Source organism: Bactrocera tryoni, chromosome 5, assembly GCF_016617805.1.
Source record: "Bactrocera tryoni isolate S06 chromosome 5, CSIRO_BtryS06_freeze2, whole genome shotgun sequence".
Taxonomy (NCBI): domain Eukaryota; kingdom Metazoa; phylum Arthropoda; class Insecta; order Diptera; family Tephritidae; genus Bactrocera; species Bactrocera tryoni.
Window position 1 is genome coordinate 48,479,589 of NC_052503.1, and position 17,220 is coordinate 48,496,808.

Consider the following 17,220-nt stretch of genomic DNA (forward strand, 5'->3'; position numbering starts at 1 on the left):
ATATAATGGGTTATCAAAAAAGTCTTGCGGTATTTTTATTGAATTTTTTTTTTATTGAAATTGAAATGAATTTTTGATGACTCATGCCCAGCTCTTGACCGATGCTACGGCTGCTACTATGCCGGTCTCTTTCGACCAAGTCAGCGATTTTATCGCAATTTTCGACGACAGGCCTTCCGCAGCGTGGCGCATCTTCGACCACCTCTACACCAGAACGAAAACGTTGAAACCATCGTTGTGCGGTGGAAATGGAAACTGTATCGGATCCATAAACTGCACAAATTTTATTGGCGGCTTGAGATGCATTTTTGCCTTTATCGTAGTAGTACTGTAAAATATGCCGTATTTTTCTCTTTATTTTGCTCCATGTTTGCGACGCTATAACTCCTGAACGACTTAAAAGAAACGACAATCAATCAAACACATGTTATCGCGTGAAATGAGCTTTCCAAAAAGGTATAGCATGACCCGATGCGACGAATAAACTTAGAACTACGCGCTTTCAGCGCCAACTAGTGGAAATACCGCAAGACTTTTTTGACAACCCATTACATACATATATATGTACATGCAACTCATGTTATATTCGTATATATAAATTATGTGTGTTTTATAGCTATGATCAAATCAAATCCGGCAGTTAAATTGCTGTCAACATATCCCCGTGCTAATCGTGTGCAAAACTTTAACTAAGAACAACGTCGAATGCTTAAACAATGGCAATGAAATTAACTACGTTTGAGTGTACATACATATACATATGTTTGGAGGTTAGGTTTTTGACTTTTACTACGCTTGTTTGCTTAAAACATACATACACATGTATATAACCAGTACATACTGAGAATGAATCATTCAATAGCTTCTATGTAAATCAACAATAATTAAATTACATGACACTAAAACTGCCCAATGACAGTCGGCGGTGTGTTTGTATTTGTCTCTAGGTGTGAGTGTGTGTGTGTTTGTTTGGGTGAATAATGCAACGTTTAGGCATTGCTGGTGCGCACAAGCGCCTCCGGTCAGTATTGTTGTGTTTGCGTCTCCCAAAGACGCGCATAGAGACCGTTCTTCTTGAGGAGTTCCGCGTGTGTGCCACGTTCACCCACACGTCCATTCTCCAGCACGAAAATCTCGTCGGCATCCATGACGGTGGAGAGTCGATGTGCTATGCAGATGCTGGTGCGATTGGCAGTGGCGCGTGAAAGCGCTTGCAGTATGTTCTTGAAAGAGAGCGCAATTAAAAAAATTGTTGCGATATTTAAACAACTAAACGCATACTTGCTCCGTAATCGAGTCCAGACTACTCGTTGCCTCGTCGAATATGAGAATTGGCGAGTTTTTGAGTATGGCGCGTGCAATGGCCACGCGTTGTTTCTCACCGCCCGACAGCTTGAGGCCGCGTTCGCCGACTTCTGTTTCGTATCGCTTCGGCCAGCGCATGATGGAGTCATGCAGATCCGCCATACGTGCAGCATTCTCCACATCTTCTTGCGATTTATTCAAGTTTCCGTAGTGAATGTTGTGTTGTATGGTGTCGTGGAAAAGTACCGAATCCTGAAATATGAAAAATGAACGGATTCCAATTATTTTTGAAAAAATGAGTATTATTTCTCATAATATCTGACACAATATCTGCATTATTTCGATTCAAAATGGCGTTGTATGGGCAGTAGGCGTGTAGTGATCCGACTGTGGCCATTTTGAAACCGTCTGTTTGCACCACTAGATAAGTTGTCATCGGTGGGCCCAAGAAATGTGCTTTTACACAGGGTAGGACGATAGTGTGTGTGCTTAGGGGACTCGTGGACTCGTTGTACTCTGGACATATATTTGATATTCAGGGTTGATTATGGATAAGTAGGAGTTTAACCTGCTACAGTATCCAGAACGAAGTTTCTCGCGGCAACTCGAGCTCTTCGTCTGCAAAGGATTTGACTCCAAGTAAGCCATTCACTGAAAGAGAGTCGGTGAAGAAGATGGCTTCACTGTGAATGGCGGTCAGTGCATGTCTGAAGTTTGTTTCGTCCGAAGTCTGGTCGGAGTTTTGTTTTATGTCGTCGACGTAGTGAGGAAGAACCTCTTGATGCTCATAGGAGGCGGCGTAGTTAAGGTTGGGCCAGCCGATTGCCTTGTTACGAACAACGTTTCTTTGTCTTTTCCCCATATGCTGCCTGCTAGCGACTTGAGGATTTTATTGCGTCTCTCTATTTTGACAATAATGACGGTCGTGTGAGGGGTGAAGGAGCACAGACTGTCGAATGTCAAGTGCCTTCACTACTGGGAAGAAGAGAATTATCGGAGGATAGGACTCTTCCGATTTTCCACACATCGAGTATTTGAAGGCTGGTTAGCCGACGGGTAACACATAGTTTGGCTTTGTCTACCGAGGGGTACAGAGTAATTTGCCGGCTAACATAGTAGACCCATATTTCGACTTTGGATCATCAATATATCTCAGTCTTTATTGAAGTAATCAGTTGTACGTGCGGACGAACAGAAAGATACTCATCCAGATATCAATTCGCTTTCATACCCTGTGGACGCTGATATGCACAACCCTATATCTATTTGGGTTAGCTCTAAGTGTTATAAACAACCGTTAGTTGAACAAACTTTAATATCTGACTATCTGACTAAATTTTGGGGAATCATAAGAACGAATATATATGAAGATGTAGCGTGTTTATAGTCTTACCTGCGGCACAACAGCAATGGCGTGTCGCAAACTGTCTAAATCCACTTCACTGGTATCCTGTCCGTTAATGAAAATTTTACCCGCATTGGGTTCGAAGAAGCGAAACAGCAAACGCACCATCGACGATTTTCCCGAACCCGAACCACCAACGAAAGCGATTGTCTTGCCAGCTGGTATGGTGAAAGACAAATCTTTGAAGATAGGTTTACCCGGTTCATACTCAAAACTGACATTTCTGAATTCGATAGATGCATTGTCATAACCAACTGCCAGAGGTGGTGCATGCGGCGCCGAAGCAATACGTGCATCGACATTCATAAGCGTAAACATTGATTGCATGTCAAGTAGAGCTTGACGCACCTCGCGATATACGCTGCCAAGAAAACCCAAGGGGATGGAAAGTTGGAATAGTAAACCGTTAACCATCACCAAATCACCAACGGTCATATTGCCTTTGGATATCTCGTTGGCGGCCAGCAACATGATTATACTCAGCGCCGAACTGAAAATGGCATTTTGGCCGAAATTCAACATGGCCAAACTGGTGCTCGTCTTCAAACTGGCCACCTCATATTTCTTCAGCACTTCATTGTAGCGGCCGGCTTCGAACTTTTCATTATTGAAATACTTGACAGTTTCGTAGTTGATCAGCGAATCGACAGCTTTATTGCTCGCCTCATTTTCCGCCTGATTCATATAGATGCGGAACTTGGTGCGCCACTGCGTAACGGCTAACGTGAAAGCGGCATACACGCCAACACAACCCATCGAAACGCCGGCGAAGGCTAAGCCGCACTGTAAAAAGAAGATATGCTCAAATTATAACTGTGAAAATATGTATCTATAAAGCTACTCTACTTTACCTTAGTGCCCAAGATGGAGGACACCAGCGCCAGTTCGAATATGGTTGGCACTATATTGAAAACCATTGCGCTGAGCACAAAGTTTATGCCACGGGAACCGCGATCGATGGTCTGAAAAAATCACAAATACTCTTACACACACTCCAGGATAGGTTAGACAACAGCGCTGCAGGGCTTACCTTAGATAAGGCGCCCGTCTGCTTATTCAAATGGAATGCCAAATCCAAATTATGCAAATGTAGAAACACATTTGAGGCGATCTTCCGAATGGAATGGTGTGCCACCCGCGCGAAGACGGCATTACGCAGTTCGTTGAAAGCGGCAGCGCTGGCGCGTGCAACGCCATCTAAAAGTAAGCAGTATTTATTTAGTTGTTTTTTTTTTAAGCTAAAGAGTGTTGCATTACATCCAAGCAGCATAGCTGTGGCTACAGACAACACCGTGTCCGGCGCTGTGTCCATATTCAGCGTGTTCATCGTGTTCAGCGTATCGACGGCACCCTTAAACAGGAACGGCACACAAACGGTCAGCATTTTGGAACCGACCAGCAGACTTAGAGATATAACCACACTGCAGGAGAAAAGTAAGCAACAAAAAGTGAGGTTAATTAAAATAATTTTGATTTCCTTCAAATTTCGTACCGTTTCCGCACGAGCGCATCCTCTTTGGGCCAGATGTAGTGCATCATGGCGCGCAACATATCTTGTGACGTCACTTCCGGCGCGTCGAGTTTGCCCAGCGCACTGCCCGCATCAGTGCCGCCTAAATGAATATGACAATTTCGTAGTGGTAGCCGCTGTGCTGTTGTTGTCGGACCTGTGGGTAATTACTAGATTCAAAAGTAAGACCCCAACAAGGTCACACAACAACAGTAAGCGTTTGATTGATGATTAATGACAACTAAAGGGAAAAATGTTAGCACGGTTAGCTGAACAAAAATTAGTTAAATCAGCATGTATATACAATAAACATAATAAAATATTGCATAAATATATTATTTAAAAAGGTTAGAAAAAAGCAAGGTTATAATTAAAAGGGCAGGATTAATATGATTAGTAAAACTCGGATCCATATGCAAGTGCGTAGTTTTATTTAATATTACATAAATCTGAAACTTATTGTAGAAGAAAATAAATTAATTTATCCCGTTATGTCTTAGAAATTTGCAAAAATAAAAAAAAAGTATTTTTAGAAAAAAAAATTAAAATTATAAAAATTGAAAATTGGTTATGCTTAAACATTTTAACAACAAATGCTAGTACCGTTAACTATTAATTATTGTTTACCTAGAACTTTTCCTTTAGCAAATTTTTAACTTTCATATGCATACTTCTTCAATATTTTTGCGCATTCAATTTGCATAAAAATCCGAGCTTCTATAAAATGAAAAGTGCATAAACTGAACTGTCATTAATAAATGTATGTATAAGAATTCGTACGGTAACAGCAGGAAAAAAGGAAATTAAGCAGAAAAACAAGCGATTAGTTGACATTTAATTGGCGCCAATGTCAAAATTTGTATACCCTTGCAACATGTTGCTACAGAGTTAATAATTTTATTCACATAACGGTTGTTGAAACTAATACATCATATATGTACATATCAATAATCAGAATGACGAGACGAGTTGATATTCCAATGGACTGTCTGTCTGTATACATATACGGTTCCGTTTAAAACTGATAAAAACGCGTCAAATAAATAAATAAATACTCTAAAGGCCTACAATTAGAACATCTGTGATGATACAAGAGGATTTCATGGTAACCGGGGTCGAAAACAGTCAGGTCAAGGTGAAAAGTCATATCTGAAGACCTACTCAACCGATATCCACCAAATTTAGAATATAATGTCTCCTTGACATTGCTATGTTCCAGTGCGAAAACAAACGAAATTGGACTACAACCACGCCTACTTCTCCTATAACCCAATTTTAAATTCCATCTGATTCTTTCACTTTCCAGAATGCAAATCAAGCAACAATGAATATCAGGATAAAACTTTTCCCGAAAACTTCTCCGGGACCCCATATAACTTATAAAGCTTGTGCTCCTGAAGGTATTAAGCCGGCTTTGACCCTGGCAAGTTGCAAGAGTATAAAATGTTCGGTTGCGCCCGAACTTAGCACTTTCTTACTTGTCTTATTTAATTTTAGCTGGTGCTCATTCAAAACAATATAAAAACGGCATGATAACTTTTCAAAACGAATGTTCAAATATTTTTCATAAAAAAAAAAACAAAAAACATGAAAGAATGTGCTAAGGACTGCAACGACATGCTCGTCCATTCCTCATACTCAGTGATAATCGAAGGCGTCACGTGGTACCTGAGTCGTATTTACAATGTTACCTCTTCCCTATGCCGTTATTTCGTTGATGCGTTCTAACACTGTCTTAACGCGTTTTAGTTACCTTTGGGCACTTTCTTCACCAGCACACCGCCCAGCAATTTATTTCCGGGCGTCGGTGTAAACGGCGTGATTTTCTTCTTTTGCGTTTTTGCAACATCATCATTGTCGGCTACAGACTGGCTGGAATAGAACTGAAATACAGAAATTTGTAATGTAAAATGCTTGAGAAAAACGTAAAAAAAACACAATAAATTGCAATATTAAAAAAATATTTTATTTAAAATCAATATACAGGTTGTATATCTCTCGATTTTAATTTCTACTCTACTTCATATACTATCTAAATATTCTTCAAGGTACCGTATGCACTCTTCCATATAGCTTTTCGCAACCTTTCCGCTTTCGCTCAGTGTGGTGAGTTTTTCGAAATCAGCCAAAAATGTTCTATAAGAGTTTATTTTATAAGACACAAGTGATCGCACTTCATTCTCGACATTAGCCAAACGCTCAGCTGCGCCAAAAGCCACTTGATTAAGCACATTCGGGTATACGCTCTGCTCATGGACCAGTAAATGCAGCACAACACATAAATTGTGCGATGCGCCATCATCTAAGTGCACAAACATTTCATCGTGCAAATTGTGGTGACGTATAAAGGCGAATTTGTTGCGATGCAAAATTAAATTACTGTACGTTTTGTCGTGCTTCAGGAAATCTTCAATATCCGTTAGCGAAAAACTAAAATAATCGTGTCGATTTTGGGTTATAAAAAACCCGTATTCGGTGAGTAGTTTAAAATTCGATAAGGCACCATAACTTATAAACAGTTGTGAACGCGGCGAAATTGCAGAAGTGTTGCTCTCTAGTGTCAGAACGTATTCCAGTTGCTTTTTTGGCCCTGTTGGTAGGAGGTCGGCGCTTGTAGTAACTTCAGCTGAATGATTGAAGAGGTCAAGAAATGGCGCTAATGCCATATTTGGCTCGTCACTGAGTAGCGGTTGAAAGAAGCATTTGTCTGGCTTGAATTGGCGACTGAATACATAAACACTACGTGTGTTGACAGCAAAATAAGCCCACTTGAATGCGTCCAGCGTATAGATTTCATCAAAGTACTGCTGACCGCAATAACTACATTCATTTCTACGAAAAACGCTCTTTAGGTTGGTGTAATTTTCACGAATAAGACGATGTTGTTCAACCGTTTTCTCCAAAATTTCCACAGGCAAACGTTGCAGCTCAGCAATCGGGCAAAAATAAGGTGTGCTAAATTGTTTGGGTATGGTGTTTATGTAAGCGCTAATATGTGAAGCTTCCTCCAAGTGCTTCTCATGTAGTATATAAAGCGCTAATAATGATTGAAACGATATTTTGTGATCTTTGTGGAATTTGGTAATATCAAATTGTGATTTAAAATGTGCGGCTTCTTCAAGAGTCGATATTGTTACCAAACATTTCAGAGGTAGATTTATAACTGTATCGCCCGTAGAGAATTTTTGTTTTTTGGAGCAAACACCGCGACCCGTGAATGGAAAATCACGCGCGGTTAACCGGCTGGGATTATGCCACCCAAGCCTGCTCAACTCATATAATAAGGGATTTAAGGAGTCTTCTGGGGCGTTTTGTGTTACACGCATACGTTTATTGCGTTGCCTTGCACGGCCAGTGCGTCCCATGATTTCGTTTACAATACTTGTAAATAGTTAGAACTTATTTTTTATGTGTGTGTCAGCAAACAATGTTCAAATGTAGATTGTTATTGGCTTTATATTTTTTTGTACATAAAATACTTTGTATGTTGATGTTCACGAAGCTTGTTAGTTCTGCAATGAGAAGTAGATAAAAGAGAAATGGTAATTAATTAGACCATTTTCATCTTCGACTAGTAACGTTTAGCTACACGGAAGGCCAAAACAATACAAATTTGAACACTGTTTGCCTGACCACTCCAGGAGCACTTTTTGAAAGTATTAAGCATATGCTGATTCATTATGATAAGTTCTCTAATAAGATATGTTATGAAATATGTAGAAATGATATCGCCTGATATGGCCTTGAAATTAGCACTTACCAAATGAGCAGGTAATCGACGTTGTCCACGCGCTTTGAATAGACCAGAAGTGGGCCTCACTATACTGTAGAATCGTCTATTTGTTGATGTTATTTGCTGCTGCTTGCTACAAAATCGCGCTAAATGTACTAGTCCAGCCATAATTTAACAGACACACACTCGAATAGGAAATATCTTCTCCCTCCGTCCCAATTTTGATAATAGCCACTCGTTTTCGCAAATTTTCTATCAAATCCTCTTATCAGCTGATTTACTAGGCATTGTTCGATTTACAACCAACATAATGCTGCCATTTTGGAAAAATAAGAAAATATGAGTGAAAATCCGCTGATTTTATTTTTTACACCTTTTATACAGTGATTGTTAACATACGGCAGAGAACGTTTCAGGCAGGTCTACGCAATATCTGAATAACGAAAAGACACGAATTTGATTCGGTCTAGAACCCTAAACTTAGCTACTTTAATCATTTTGAAGATTATTTTTTTCTGTCACAATAACAACGGAGAGTAATGTTGGCAGTAATATATGTACATAATACCTAACAAACAGAATAAGTTTGATGGAATTACAGAAAAACATATTTTAGAAAGTGTGATTATCAAACAACTGATCATCAAGTGCTATGCAACGAGTCTCCGCATGATACTGACCACCTCTTTGCATGACCCATAAACCCCACCCATCTTACACCCTCCTCCCTTTGGTCCGACCCCGTAGAAACAGCACGTTTCTTGGGCCTACCGTTAGATGACATCGATGACAACACAAATGACATTTACCATCCCAACGGGGATTGAATTTCCGTTAAAACAACAACAACAACCTAAAATACAAAACCACTCATCATAAAAAAACTCGGAATTGAGCTTTTTATTGATTACGTAATACTATTTTATATGACGTAAAATTACAAAAATTTTAAACTTCAGCCACGAAAAGTATATAAGATAGTAGTTCTTCTATATATTTCTCTTCTCCAAGAAATGTTGATGTTACGTTATTTTGCATTTTGGGTAACGATATGCAGAACTTAAATTTTTGCATGTAAGCGCGCTATAATTTTTGGCCAAAGTAAATTATGTGTCATCTGGCAACACTGCATTTTAAGTATGTTCAAAACAAAAGTTTAAATAAATGTGCACTAGGCAAAAGTCGAAAAACAAGATAACAGCGTCCATTTTGATAAATTTAGAAATTATACTCAATTAAGTATTATAAATTAAAGCTGAAACTTCTCCTAACTAAATCAGTAAAAGAAAAAATGGAATCAACAATTAAAACTAAGAAGTGTTCGGTGAAACTTAATCGTATGTCATTTGTTGGTATTACTCCACAAGAAGTACAGGTAAGTTGTGAAATGAAATTTGAATTTTTTTCATGCGCCGAGAAAGAAAACTAAATATACATTTATATTTTTGAGCTTTTGGCATACATTTTACACGTATTTTACATTAGAAAATTTTTAAATATGCATCTAGTGGTTGTGTATATCTGTGATCCATTCGTATGAATCTATTTTACAAAGCTGAAAAATTACTCAAAAAATTAATAAGTGCTTTTTTTCTATTTAGGAACAAATCTTGGATCAGCGAATACGCCGCTGTGCTGTGCGTATTCAACGCTGCTCTGACACTACGAACTTTAGTAAAATATCCGCAGATAGTTCCACCAATAAAGATACCAAAATGCGACGTTGCTGCATTCGTTTGCCAAGGATTAATTTAGTTCGCAGTGATATATCGTCTCGATCTGGCTCCGTAACCAGTGCCAGAATTCTTTCTGAATCAGGTTAGTAAATATGGGCTATAAATGTAGAAAATAAAATCTGATAATATACTCTAATTACAGAGCTGGATGATCCGGAAATTGCTAACCATTAAAACCATCAGACATACCAAATACATTCGCAAACGTATATTGACATTTATTATTGTTTCAATTCACTTAATATATTATTAATGTAACTCATTTTTATATGACGATTTAATATGGAAACATAATATTAAATATAGGGATACAACTTGTAAAATAATGATTTACTATATTGTGCGTTTTTATTTTACTTTTTAACACTCTATAAACATTCTACGATTTGCTCGAAATATCAAAGTATTGTTTAAGGCAGTTATAACAAGATAACACGTATGTGGACGTATTTAAAGGAGCGATTGGCCCATCAACTATTTTGCCCATAGTTCCAGAAGTACATTGATCAATTACAATAATATATTAGGTTGTCAAAAAAGTCTTGCGGTATTTTTATTGAATTTTCAATTGTTCATAAAATTGGTTACAATAATGCGGTTCAAGTCAAATATGCGCCGTTTTGTTCGATGACGCGTTCCCAACGAGATGCCAACTTCATAATGCCTCTCATATAGAAGCTCGCTTCCCTATTGGCAAAAAACTCGGAGAGCCAATTTTCACAGGACTCTCTTGTGGCCAACTTCAGACTACCAAGCGCGTTCCCCATGGACAGAAACAGGTGGTAATCACTTGGTGCAAGATCCGGACTATACGGTGGATGCAAAAGAACCTCCCATCCGAACTCCCGGAGCTTCTGGCGCGTCACTAAAGATGTGTGTGGCCTGGCGTTGTCCTGATGGAATACAATTCGGCCTGTGTTGATCAAAGATGGCCTCTTCTGCATGAGTGCTGCCTTCAAGCGATCCAGTTGTTGGCAGTACAGGTCCGAATTGAGCGTTTGGCCATAGGGGAGCAGCTCATAGTGGATTATTCCCTGCCAATCCCACCAAACACACAGAAGAACCTTCCTGGCCGTCAATCTAGGCTTGGCCACCGTCTGGGCCGCTTCACCGCTTTTCGACCACGACCGTTTGCGCCTTACGTTATCGTAAGTGACCCACTTTTCATCGCCAATCACCATACGCTTCAAAAACGGGTCGATTTTGTTGCGATTCAGAAGCGATTCGCATGCGTCGATACGGTCAAAGATGTTTTTTTGCGTCAATTCGTGTGGCACCCATACATCGAGCTTCTTAGTGACTCCAAGCTTCTTCAAATGGTTTATAACGGTTTGATGACTCATGCCCAGCTCTTGACCGATGCTACGGCTGCTACTATGCCGGTCTCTTTCGACCAATTCAGCGATTTTATCGCAATTTTCGACGACAGGCCTTCCGGAGCGTGGCGCATCTTCGACCCACTCTACACCAGAACGAAAACGTTGAAACCATAGTTGTGCGGTGGAAATGGAAACTGTATCGGGTCCATAAACTGCACAAATTTTATTGGCGGCTTGAGATGCATTGTTGCCTTTATCGTAGTAGTACTGTAAAATATGCCGTATTTTCCCTTTATCTTGCTCCATGTTTGCGACGCTATAACTCACAACTAGCGTAAATACCGCAAAACTTTTTTGACTTTTTAAATAATGGTTGTTGTTGTGGTTGAAAGGTGGTTGTATCAGCTGTTCCACCATTGCTCTCAAATTCAAACTTGCCGATGACATTTGACATTACGAAATACTACCATAGATAAATTTTAATGAAATTGAAAACAATACGTAGATTTTTTCATTTTCTAAATAATATTATTTTTCTATAAAAATATTTAACAAAGATGTTTATTGTTCCAAAACATAACACATTTAATAATAATACGGCAACACTACTTTTCAAAGGCTAATCTTCTTCTTCGGTGTTTTACTTTGTTTTACATTTTTCGAGAAGTTGTTAAAGAAATTATCAGTGCTTTAATTCAGTCAAAAAAAATAAAAACTGTAAAGGATAAAACATGAATTGGTACAAAGGTAACATTGCAGAGGCAGTGGCAGAATCAAAGGCCAAAAATGCTATTTTTGTTGTTTATGTCGAAGGTGAGTTAAAAAATTTAGATCCATGGAAAAAAAATCAGCTGTGATTGAACACGTCATTTCTGTAGTGATTTATTCGTGTAAATTCTATATTTTAATAATTCTGAAATCTTGTTTCTAAAGGTAAAGATGAATCAACACAAAAACTTTCAAACTTTATTAATGCTCAGAAAATACGAGAAAAATTGGAATCTGATGATTTTGTCGCCATAAAAATCGAAAGTGATAGCCAAGCGTACATGCAGTTTGCAACAATATGTAAGTGCAAATTTTGAAACCTGCTATTACATACATATGTATATGTCTTTTAATTATCCCTTTGCAATCTTTTAGATCAAGTAGTTCCGGTACCATCAATTTTCTTCATTGGCAAGACTGGTACTCCGCTCGAAATAGGCACTGGCATAATTGCTTCGATTGGTGAACTGGAAGAGAAAATTAATAAAGTACTTACATTGTCCGGTCATAGCACACCCTCTACCCAGTCATCGGCTACTTTCATTACGGCCGAGCAAAATGCCGCTGCTTCTAAATTGACTGCCCAAAAAGAGTCAAAGGACACACTTTCAGCAGACAAGACTCCCCCCTCCACAAGCAAGTCAACAACAGAAAGAGTTTCTGCCGTCAAGCCGGATGACCAGACTGAAATTGTTTGTGACGGCGACGTCTGCTACAAGAAACCAAAAGAGGAAAAGGAAGACATTGTTCCGGCTGATGAAAAACCTCAATGCTCAACTAATCAGGGAGAGAATCAAAATGAAGTTGACGCAAAAGCACAAATGGAAGAAGCCAGAAAAAAGATGGAAGAACAGAGGAGGAAGCGCATTGAAGAAGAGAAACAACTAGAGAAAGAGCGTGAGTTGAGGCGCCGACGTGAGGGAAAGGAAATGCAAAGTTTACAAGAATGGCAGCGCGGACAAGAATTGAAAGAACTAAAGGTTTGAATAAAATTTTATTTTTTTAATTGTATATTATGAAATACAATTTAAAATTGATATTATTTAAGGAAAATATTCGACGTGAAAAACTCGAAGAAATGGCTGCTCGTGAAAGAATACGAGCACAAATTGCTGCTGATCGTGCCGAACGTGCGCAAAAGTTTTCGACGCCTCGTGATGAGTCAGGCGCTGCAACAAGTTCAGAATTGGGAACTAAAAGTGGTGGTGGCTCGATTGTAAACCCAGTTACCCCAGACAGCACTAGAATACAGTTTCGTTTTGCGAGTGGTAGTACCGCTGCACATGTGTTTAATGTCCAAGACACACTTGGCAAATTACGCGAATATGTGCGCACAGACTTACTACCTGGAACCGGTATAAAAGATTTCACTTTAGCTACAACATACCCTAAACGGGAACTTAATATTGAACATGATGAACAATCCCTGACCGAACTTAGTCTTTTTCCTAGTGCTGTTATATTGATCATCGGGAAAGAGAGTACAAGTAGTCCAGCAGCTATCATAGCTCGTTCCGGTGGACTTCTAAATATTTTTACTACGCTGGTGATGGCTATACTTTCTCCAGTTTTTTCTGTTTTTGGATATTTGAAAAATTTTGCTACCGGTGGAGGTCAAAAAAATAACAATGAGTCTGGTGCAAACAAGCGAGCAAATGAGGAAGCTGGAGCACAACATGATGCGTAAGTGTAGCTATAATTTAACGCTTACACATAATAACATATGCATATTTTATATTTCAGTGCAAAACGTCGTAATATGGAACGATTTGGAGGTGGTGTTGCTACCGGATCGATATTGGGTAATAATGCAAGCAGCTCGGACGATACCGAAAAAGGCGAATCGAAACCTTATCGTCGTTATGGTAGCTCAAATATTCATCGCTTGACAGATCACAAGGATTCAGATGATGAAAATGCCACCTGGAATGGGAATTCCACGCAGCAACAGTAGTTAGTTTAACGTAACGTAGACTAGAATATAACTCATAATTTAAAAATACATATACATAGTTTCCTTTCAAATAAAATTTAAAGGCAAAGAACACGATTTAACAGTTACATATTTGTATCATCGATTTAGTTTTAGTTACACAGTGTCAACTGTTTTGTTTAATGTAGTTGTAAGTGTTTTGAATCGATTTTGTATACTATTATCGTTAATTCGAAAATTTGGAAGATTTCAACAAAACATTTTTAAAACAGTCTGGCAACGCACTTTATCAATTATTTAGCTCTGAAATAATTTCCAGCTGTCATGCCAAATGCAACTCTGTATGCGCTGATTAGAAAAAAACTGGAATTTTTGACATTTCCATCAAACAAGTTTGAGCACATCTACAACATGTGTTTGAGTTTTCCAAGGTATCGCAACGTGTTCGCTCGTTGCTCAATTCTCTACGCTTGTGGATAATCAAAAAGGGTGGCTGCAATCGTAAAAAAAACGGCAAGTGATTCGGTTGATAGCGCGGCGTGTAGCAAATTTCCACATAAATTTGTGTACTTATTTTTCTGCAAAAGGCAAACAAAAGCAGTTCACTTGTAAAATCAATTAGTTTTTACAAATACGCAGAAAACGTATTGCAACAAATTTTTATTTTACGAAGTGGAAACATAAAGAGTCGCATATACAGCGCATACAGTTTACAACAAAAAAATTTCATAAATTCCCAAGCAAATGAAAAAGGTGGTGTAAATGTAAAGTGAAAAAATATAACAAAAAGCAACAAAGTAAAAGCAGTGAAGATTTTGTATGTGGCTGGTTTCTCCAATGCTTTCTGCCCCCTTACCTTTTATTGGTGTTTGTAAAATAGTTGTCGATACTAATGTGGTATAAATTATTAATACTAATATGCTAACAAATTAACTTACGAGTCAATCTTGCGGAAATAAATATTGATAAAGCGTGTGAAAAAGTGAAGTGAACAGACGAAACGGTAAAATTGTTTATTCGCAAATAAAAAAAATATAAGAAGCCTCAAACGCATACAAAACAGTAAGCCGAAAAAAATATATAGCGGTAGAACAAAACAGTGAATATGCGCTAGTGGAACGTGTCTATCACTGCTGTTGCTATCACGAATAATTTTTGCTTACCTGCACGCCGTCAAACAACTGCCCCTAACTTTTTTTAAATAGACGTGTTTATTTAGTTGCCGTACCTTGAAACTTGGAACGCTTGTCACACATCTTAAACACCACAATATTCTCAATTCCAAACATACTATTATATATTGGATATATGCTTAATGAGCTTGAATAACTGCAAAAAAGTGAAAAAATAGCTGTAAATATTTAAACTACAAGCATTGTTCCAAATTTCTTTAAGGCGGCTAAAATTTCATCCTGTTAATTATAAATCCGTTCACGAAAAGTTTAAAATCCAATGCAAAATTGCAAGAGTTTAGTTTTTTAAAGGTAAGCATTTTAGGTTTTTAATTTTTTTTTTTATAGTTGCAGTTTGTGGTCATGTATGCGCTATTATGTAGTTCGTATTAAGATTTAATTTATATATTTTCTTTGAACATGATTATAGAAGTACGTTTAGTAATTTAAGACTTCTTGCAAAAAGTGCTGTGGAAAATGGCAACACTGAAAGTAAACAAAACAAAATTCTGTGCTGTGCCATTTGCTTTTTGTTTTTCCTTAATATTGTAAGCGAGGTTGTAAAGGCGTTACAAAGTCGGTACCACAGTACATATAAGAATGACATTTAGAATTAATTTGTGTTATGAGTTATACTTTGTGTACACATGAGAATGTAGATTGTTACAAATATTGTTATAATCTTTTCATTGTTTAGTGCCTAACATTAATTTATTGTTTTTGTTTTTTTTCACAGCTTTTAATCGGCGTTTAATAAAATTTGGAAACGTTATCGCTCTACGTTCAATAAATACGTAGAAATAATCTCATGCTCTTAAATAAAATCTTATAAAAATAGACAGTGTAATTTAGAAGTGTATATTCGTGTAAATGTCAGTTTAAAAGTGTTGTAAAATATATATTAAAAATATCAATTTAAAGAAAAGTAGTAATTGCAAGTATTGCAATTGTAAATAATAAGTAATACGAAAAGAAAGCAAAAATTTCATTCAAATAAATAATAATTGAAAGTTAATAAATTAAGAATCAAGTTAAAATATTTGAGCAACCAGTTCTCGGTTCGTGCGTGTTTACTTTTACTGTTGTTTTGTGAAATTTTAATTCTTTTGTATGGCAAATTGTTGAATGGCGGCCACTGTTGGCCCCAAAAGGCACACCGTGAACGGAATAAGAGCCAATCTCAATCCCAATCCCAATCATAGTCATAATCACAACAACAGCGGTCATTTAAATAGTCATCAAAGCAGTACAAACGCCAACGTCAACAACTGCTTTAGCAATACCTCCAATTCTCAACAATTTGGTCATAGAGCAGCAGTGCCCGTTGTTGCTGTTGCTCCTACGTCGCGTTCTCGTCCGCGTATTTCAATGAGCGTATCAATGTCACTAGTACAGGGAGGAGCTGCTGGCGGTGCCCCACAAGGTGCCATTTTAGCTGCTGCAGCACCATATTATCAACCGCCAGCTGTGCCACAGGATGTACAGCCGGATCGTCCCATTGGCTATGGCGCCTTCGGAGTAGTATGGTAAGTGAGAAACCAAATCGATTGCTTACTACTTTACTTTATTTTAAATAAAATGAAACAATGAAAGCTAGCTAAAAGCTGTCCGTGACATCTGCTGCAAATAATATTCTGTTTTGGGTTGCATTCGTTATTGTATTCATTCCAAATATGGCATTACAACAATGCTATAACGTTATCACCACCATAAAAGCGGAAGAAAATAAGCTACCACCAATTTTATCAGACGCAGTAGTGTTAATGTTGAAATAACTACAACCATAGTAAAGGGCTAACAAAAGTTCGGTGTGTTGCGTACATAATGACGCTTTCCCAAAGTGAAACAATTAAGGCTGCCGTGCTTATTGATCAAGATGTATCATAATGGAAATACAGCAATGCACTTTTTACCTTCATATACACCAGGTTCACACATATTTACATATGGATGTTTATATACAATCACTTCGGAAACTCACAGTGCAGCGTGACCTAAGCGTTCAACGACAACTGCTGAGTAGCTCATTTTGATTTGTACGAATCTCTAAAATTACATTTTATCTATGTACACACGTAACACGTACCTATGCATGTATGTATGTACATATGTACGTAAGCAGTATGTGTGCACCACCACCGGCAAGGCATACATTGCAGTGGTTTGTGAAGTAAAGGTTCATTGCCTTTTGCAGACGTGGCATACTCGCTTACAAATGGGGTAAAAATCGTCCCGACAATGTTCACTGCAACTTCAAGTATTACAAAGTGTAGTGCTCATAGTAAAACGTCTGTCTGTCTACATATGTATATACATGTGTTTGTATATAGTTAAATGTA

At 38.0% G+C, this 17,220-nt stretch overlaps 5 protein-coding genes across 8 annotated transcripts in view; 3 read left to right on the forward strand and 2 right to left on the reverse strand.

The window, feature by feature from the left end:
- Positions 1-763: 763 nt before the first annotated feature.
- Positions 764-8,228, reverse strand: LOC120776979 (ATP-binding cassette sub-family B member 7, mitochondrial). 2 transcript variants are annotated; one of them, XM_040108076.1, is made up of 9 exons: positions 7,981-8,228; positions 5,974-6,103; positions 4,203-4,377; positions 3,968-4,131; positions 3,741-3,907; positions 3,562-3,672; positions 2,699-3,493; positions 1,282-1,557; positions 764-1,223 (listed from the first exon to the last, which is right to left on the reverse strand). In XM_040108076.1, the coding sequence occupies exons 1-9, from the start codon at positions 8,119-8,121 to the stop codon at positions 1,023-1,025; spliced, it is 2,160 nt and encodes a 719-aa protein (XP_039964010.1). In that variant the 5' UTR covers positions 8,122-8,228; the 3' UTR covers positions 764-1,022. The 2 variants fall into 2 exon arrangements, with proteins under 2 accessions (XP_039964010.1, XP_039964011.1); XM_040108077.1 differs by having other exon boundaries at positions 4,203-4,323; positions 7,981-8,227.
- LOC120776980 (SET domain-containing protein 4) lies at positions 6,165-8,073 on the reverse strand. The gene is made up of 2 exons (XM_040108079.1): positions 7,981-8,073; positions 6,165-7,732 (listed from the first exon to the last, which is right to left on the reverse strand). Exon 2 carries the CDS (start codon positions 7,583-7,585, stop codon positions 6,242-6,244), a length of 1,344 nt encoding a protein of 447 aa, XP_039964013.1. The 5' UTR covers positions 7,586-7,732; positions 7,981-8,073; the 3' UTR covers positions 6,165-6,241.
- Positions 8,229-9,106: 878 nt separating the features above from the next.
- LOC120778829 lies at positions 9,107-9,947 on the forward strand. Its single transcript, XM_040110839.1, has 3 exons — positions 9,107-9,328; positions 9,555-9,771; positions 9,832-9,947. Exons 1-3 carry the CDS (start codon positions 9,245-9,247, stop codon positions 9,861-9,863), a joined length of 333 nt encoding a protein of 110 aa, XP_039966773.1. The 5' UTR covers positions 9,107-9,244; the 3' UTR covers positions 9,864-9,947.
- A 1,694-nt stretch (positions 9,948-11,641) lies between these two features.
- Positions 11,642-13,821, forward strand: LOC120778207 (UBX domain-containing protein 4). The gene is made up of 5 exons (XM_040109963.1): positions 11,642-11,821; positions 11,942-12,076; positions 12,152-12,756; positions 12,825-13,459; positions 13,520-13,821. The coding sequence occupies exons 1-5, from the start codon at positions 11,740-11,742 to the stop codon at positions 13,728-13,730; spliced, it is 1,668 nt and encodes a 555-aa protein (XP_039965897.1). The 5' UTR covers positions 11,642-11,739; the 3' UTR covers positions 13,731-13,821.
- A 2,056-nt stretch (positions 13,822-15,877) lies between these two features.
- LOC120777376 (serine/threonine-protein kinase NLK2) overlaps positions 15,878-17,220 on the forward strand; it is a 285,060-nt gene continuing 283,717 nt past the window's right edge. For 2 of the 3 annotated variants that reach the window (XM_040108667.1, XM_040108666.1), the window contains exon 1: positions 15,878-16,407. In XM_040108667.1, coding sequence (XP_039964601.1) covers positions 16,007-16,407 — 401 coding nt within the window. In that variant the 5' untranslated portion in view covers positions 15,878-16,006. The remainder of the gene's footprint in view (positions 16,408-17,220) is intronic. The other variant, XM_040108665.1, reaches the window with a different exon arrangement.

Bases quoted from the DNA above. Each gene is read 5' to 3' on its own strand.
- LOC120776980 (XM_040108079.1), bottom strand. From the start codon at position 7,585: ATGGGACGCACTGGCCGTGCAAGGCAACGCAATAAACGTATGCGTGTA.
- LOC120776979 (XM_040108076.1), bottom strand. From the start codon at position 8,121: ATGGCTGGACTAGTACATTTAGCGCGATTTTGTAGCAAGCAGCAGCAA. The intron at 3,673-3,740 runs GTAAGCCCTGCA...TGATTTTTTCAG, and splicing joins AGACGGGCGCCTTATCTAAG to ACCATCGATCGCGGTTCCCG. The intron at 1,224-1,281 runs GTATGCGTTTAG...CTCTCTTTCAAG, and splicing joins TGGACTCGATTACGGAGCAA to AACATACTGCAAGCGCTTTC.
- LOC120778829 (XM_040110839.1), top strand. From the start codon at position 9,245: ATGGAATCAACAATTAAAACTAAGAAGTGTTCGGTGAAACTTAATCGT. The intron at 9,329-9,554 runs GTAAGTTGTGAA...TTTTCTATTTAG, and splicing joins TTACTCCACAAGAAGTACAG to GAACAAATCTTGGATCAGCG. The intron at 9,772-9,831 runs GTTAGTAAATAT...CTCTAATTACAG, and splicing joins CAGAATTCTTTCTGAATCAG to AGCTGGATGATCCGGAAATT.
- LOC120778207 (XM_040109963.1), top strand. From the start codon at position 11,740: ATGAATTGGTACAAAGGTAACATTGCAGAGGCAGTGGCAGAATCAAAG. The intron at 11,822-11,941 runs GTGAGTTAAAAA...TTGTTTCTAAAG, and splicing joins TTTTGTTGTTTATGTCGAAG to GTAAAGATGAATCAACACAA. The intron at 12,757-12,824 runs GTTTGAATAAAA...ATATTATTTAAG, and splicing joins AAGAATTGAAAGAACTAAAG to GAAAATATTCGACGTGAAAA.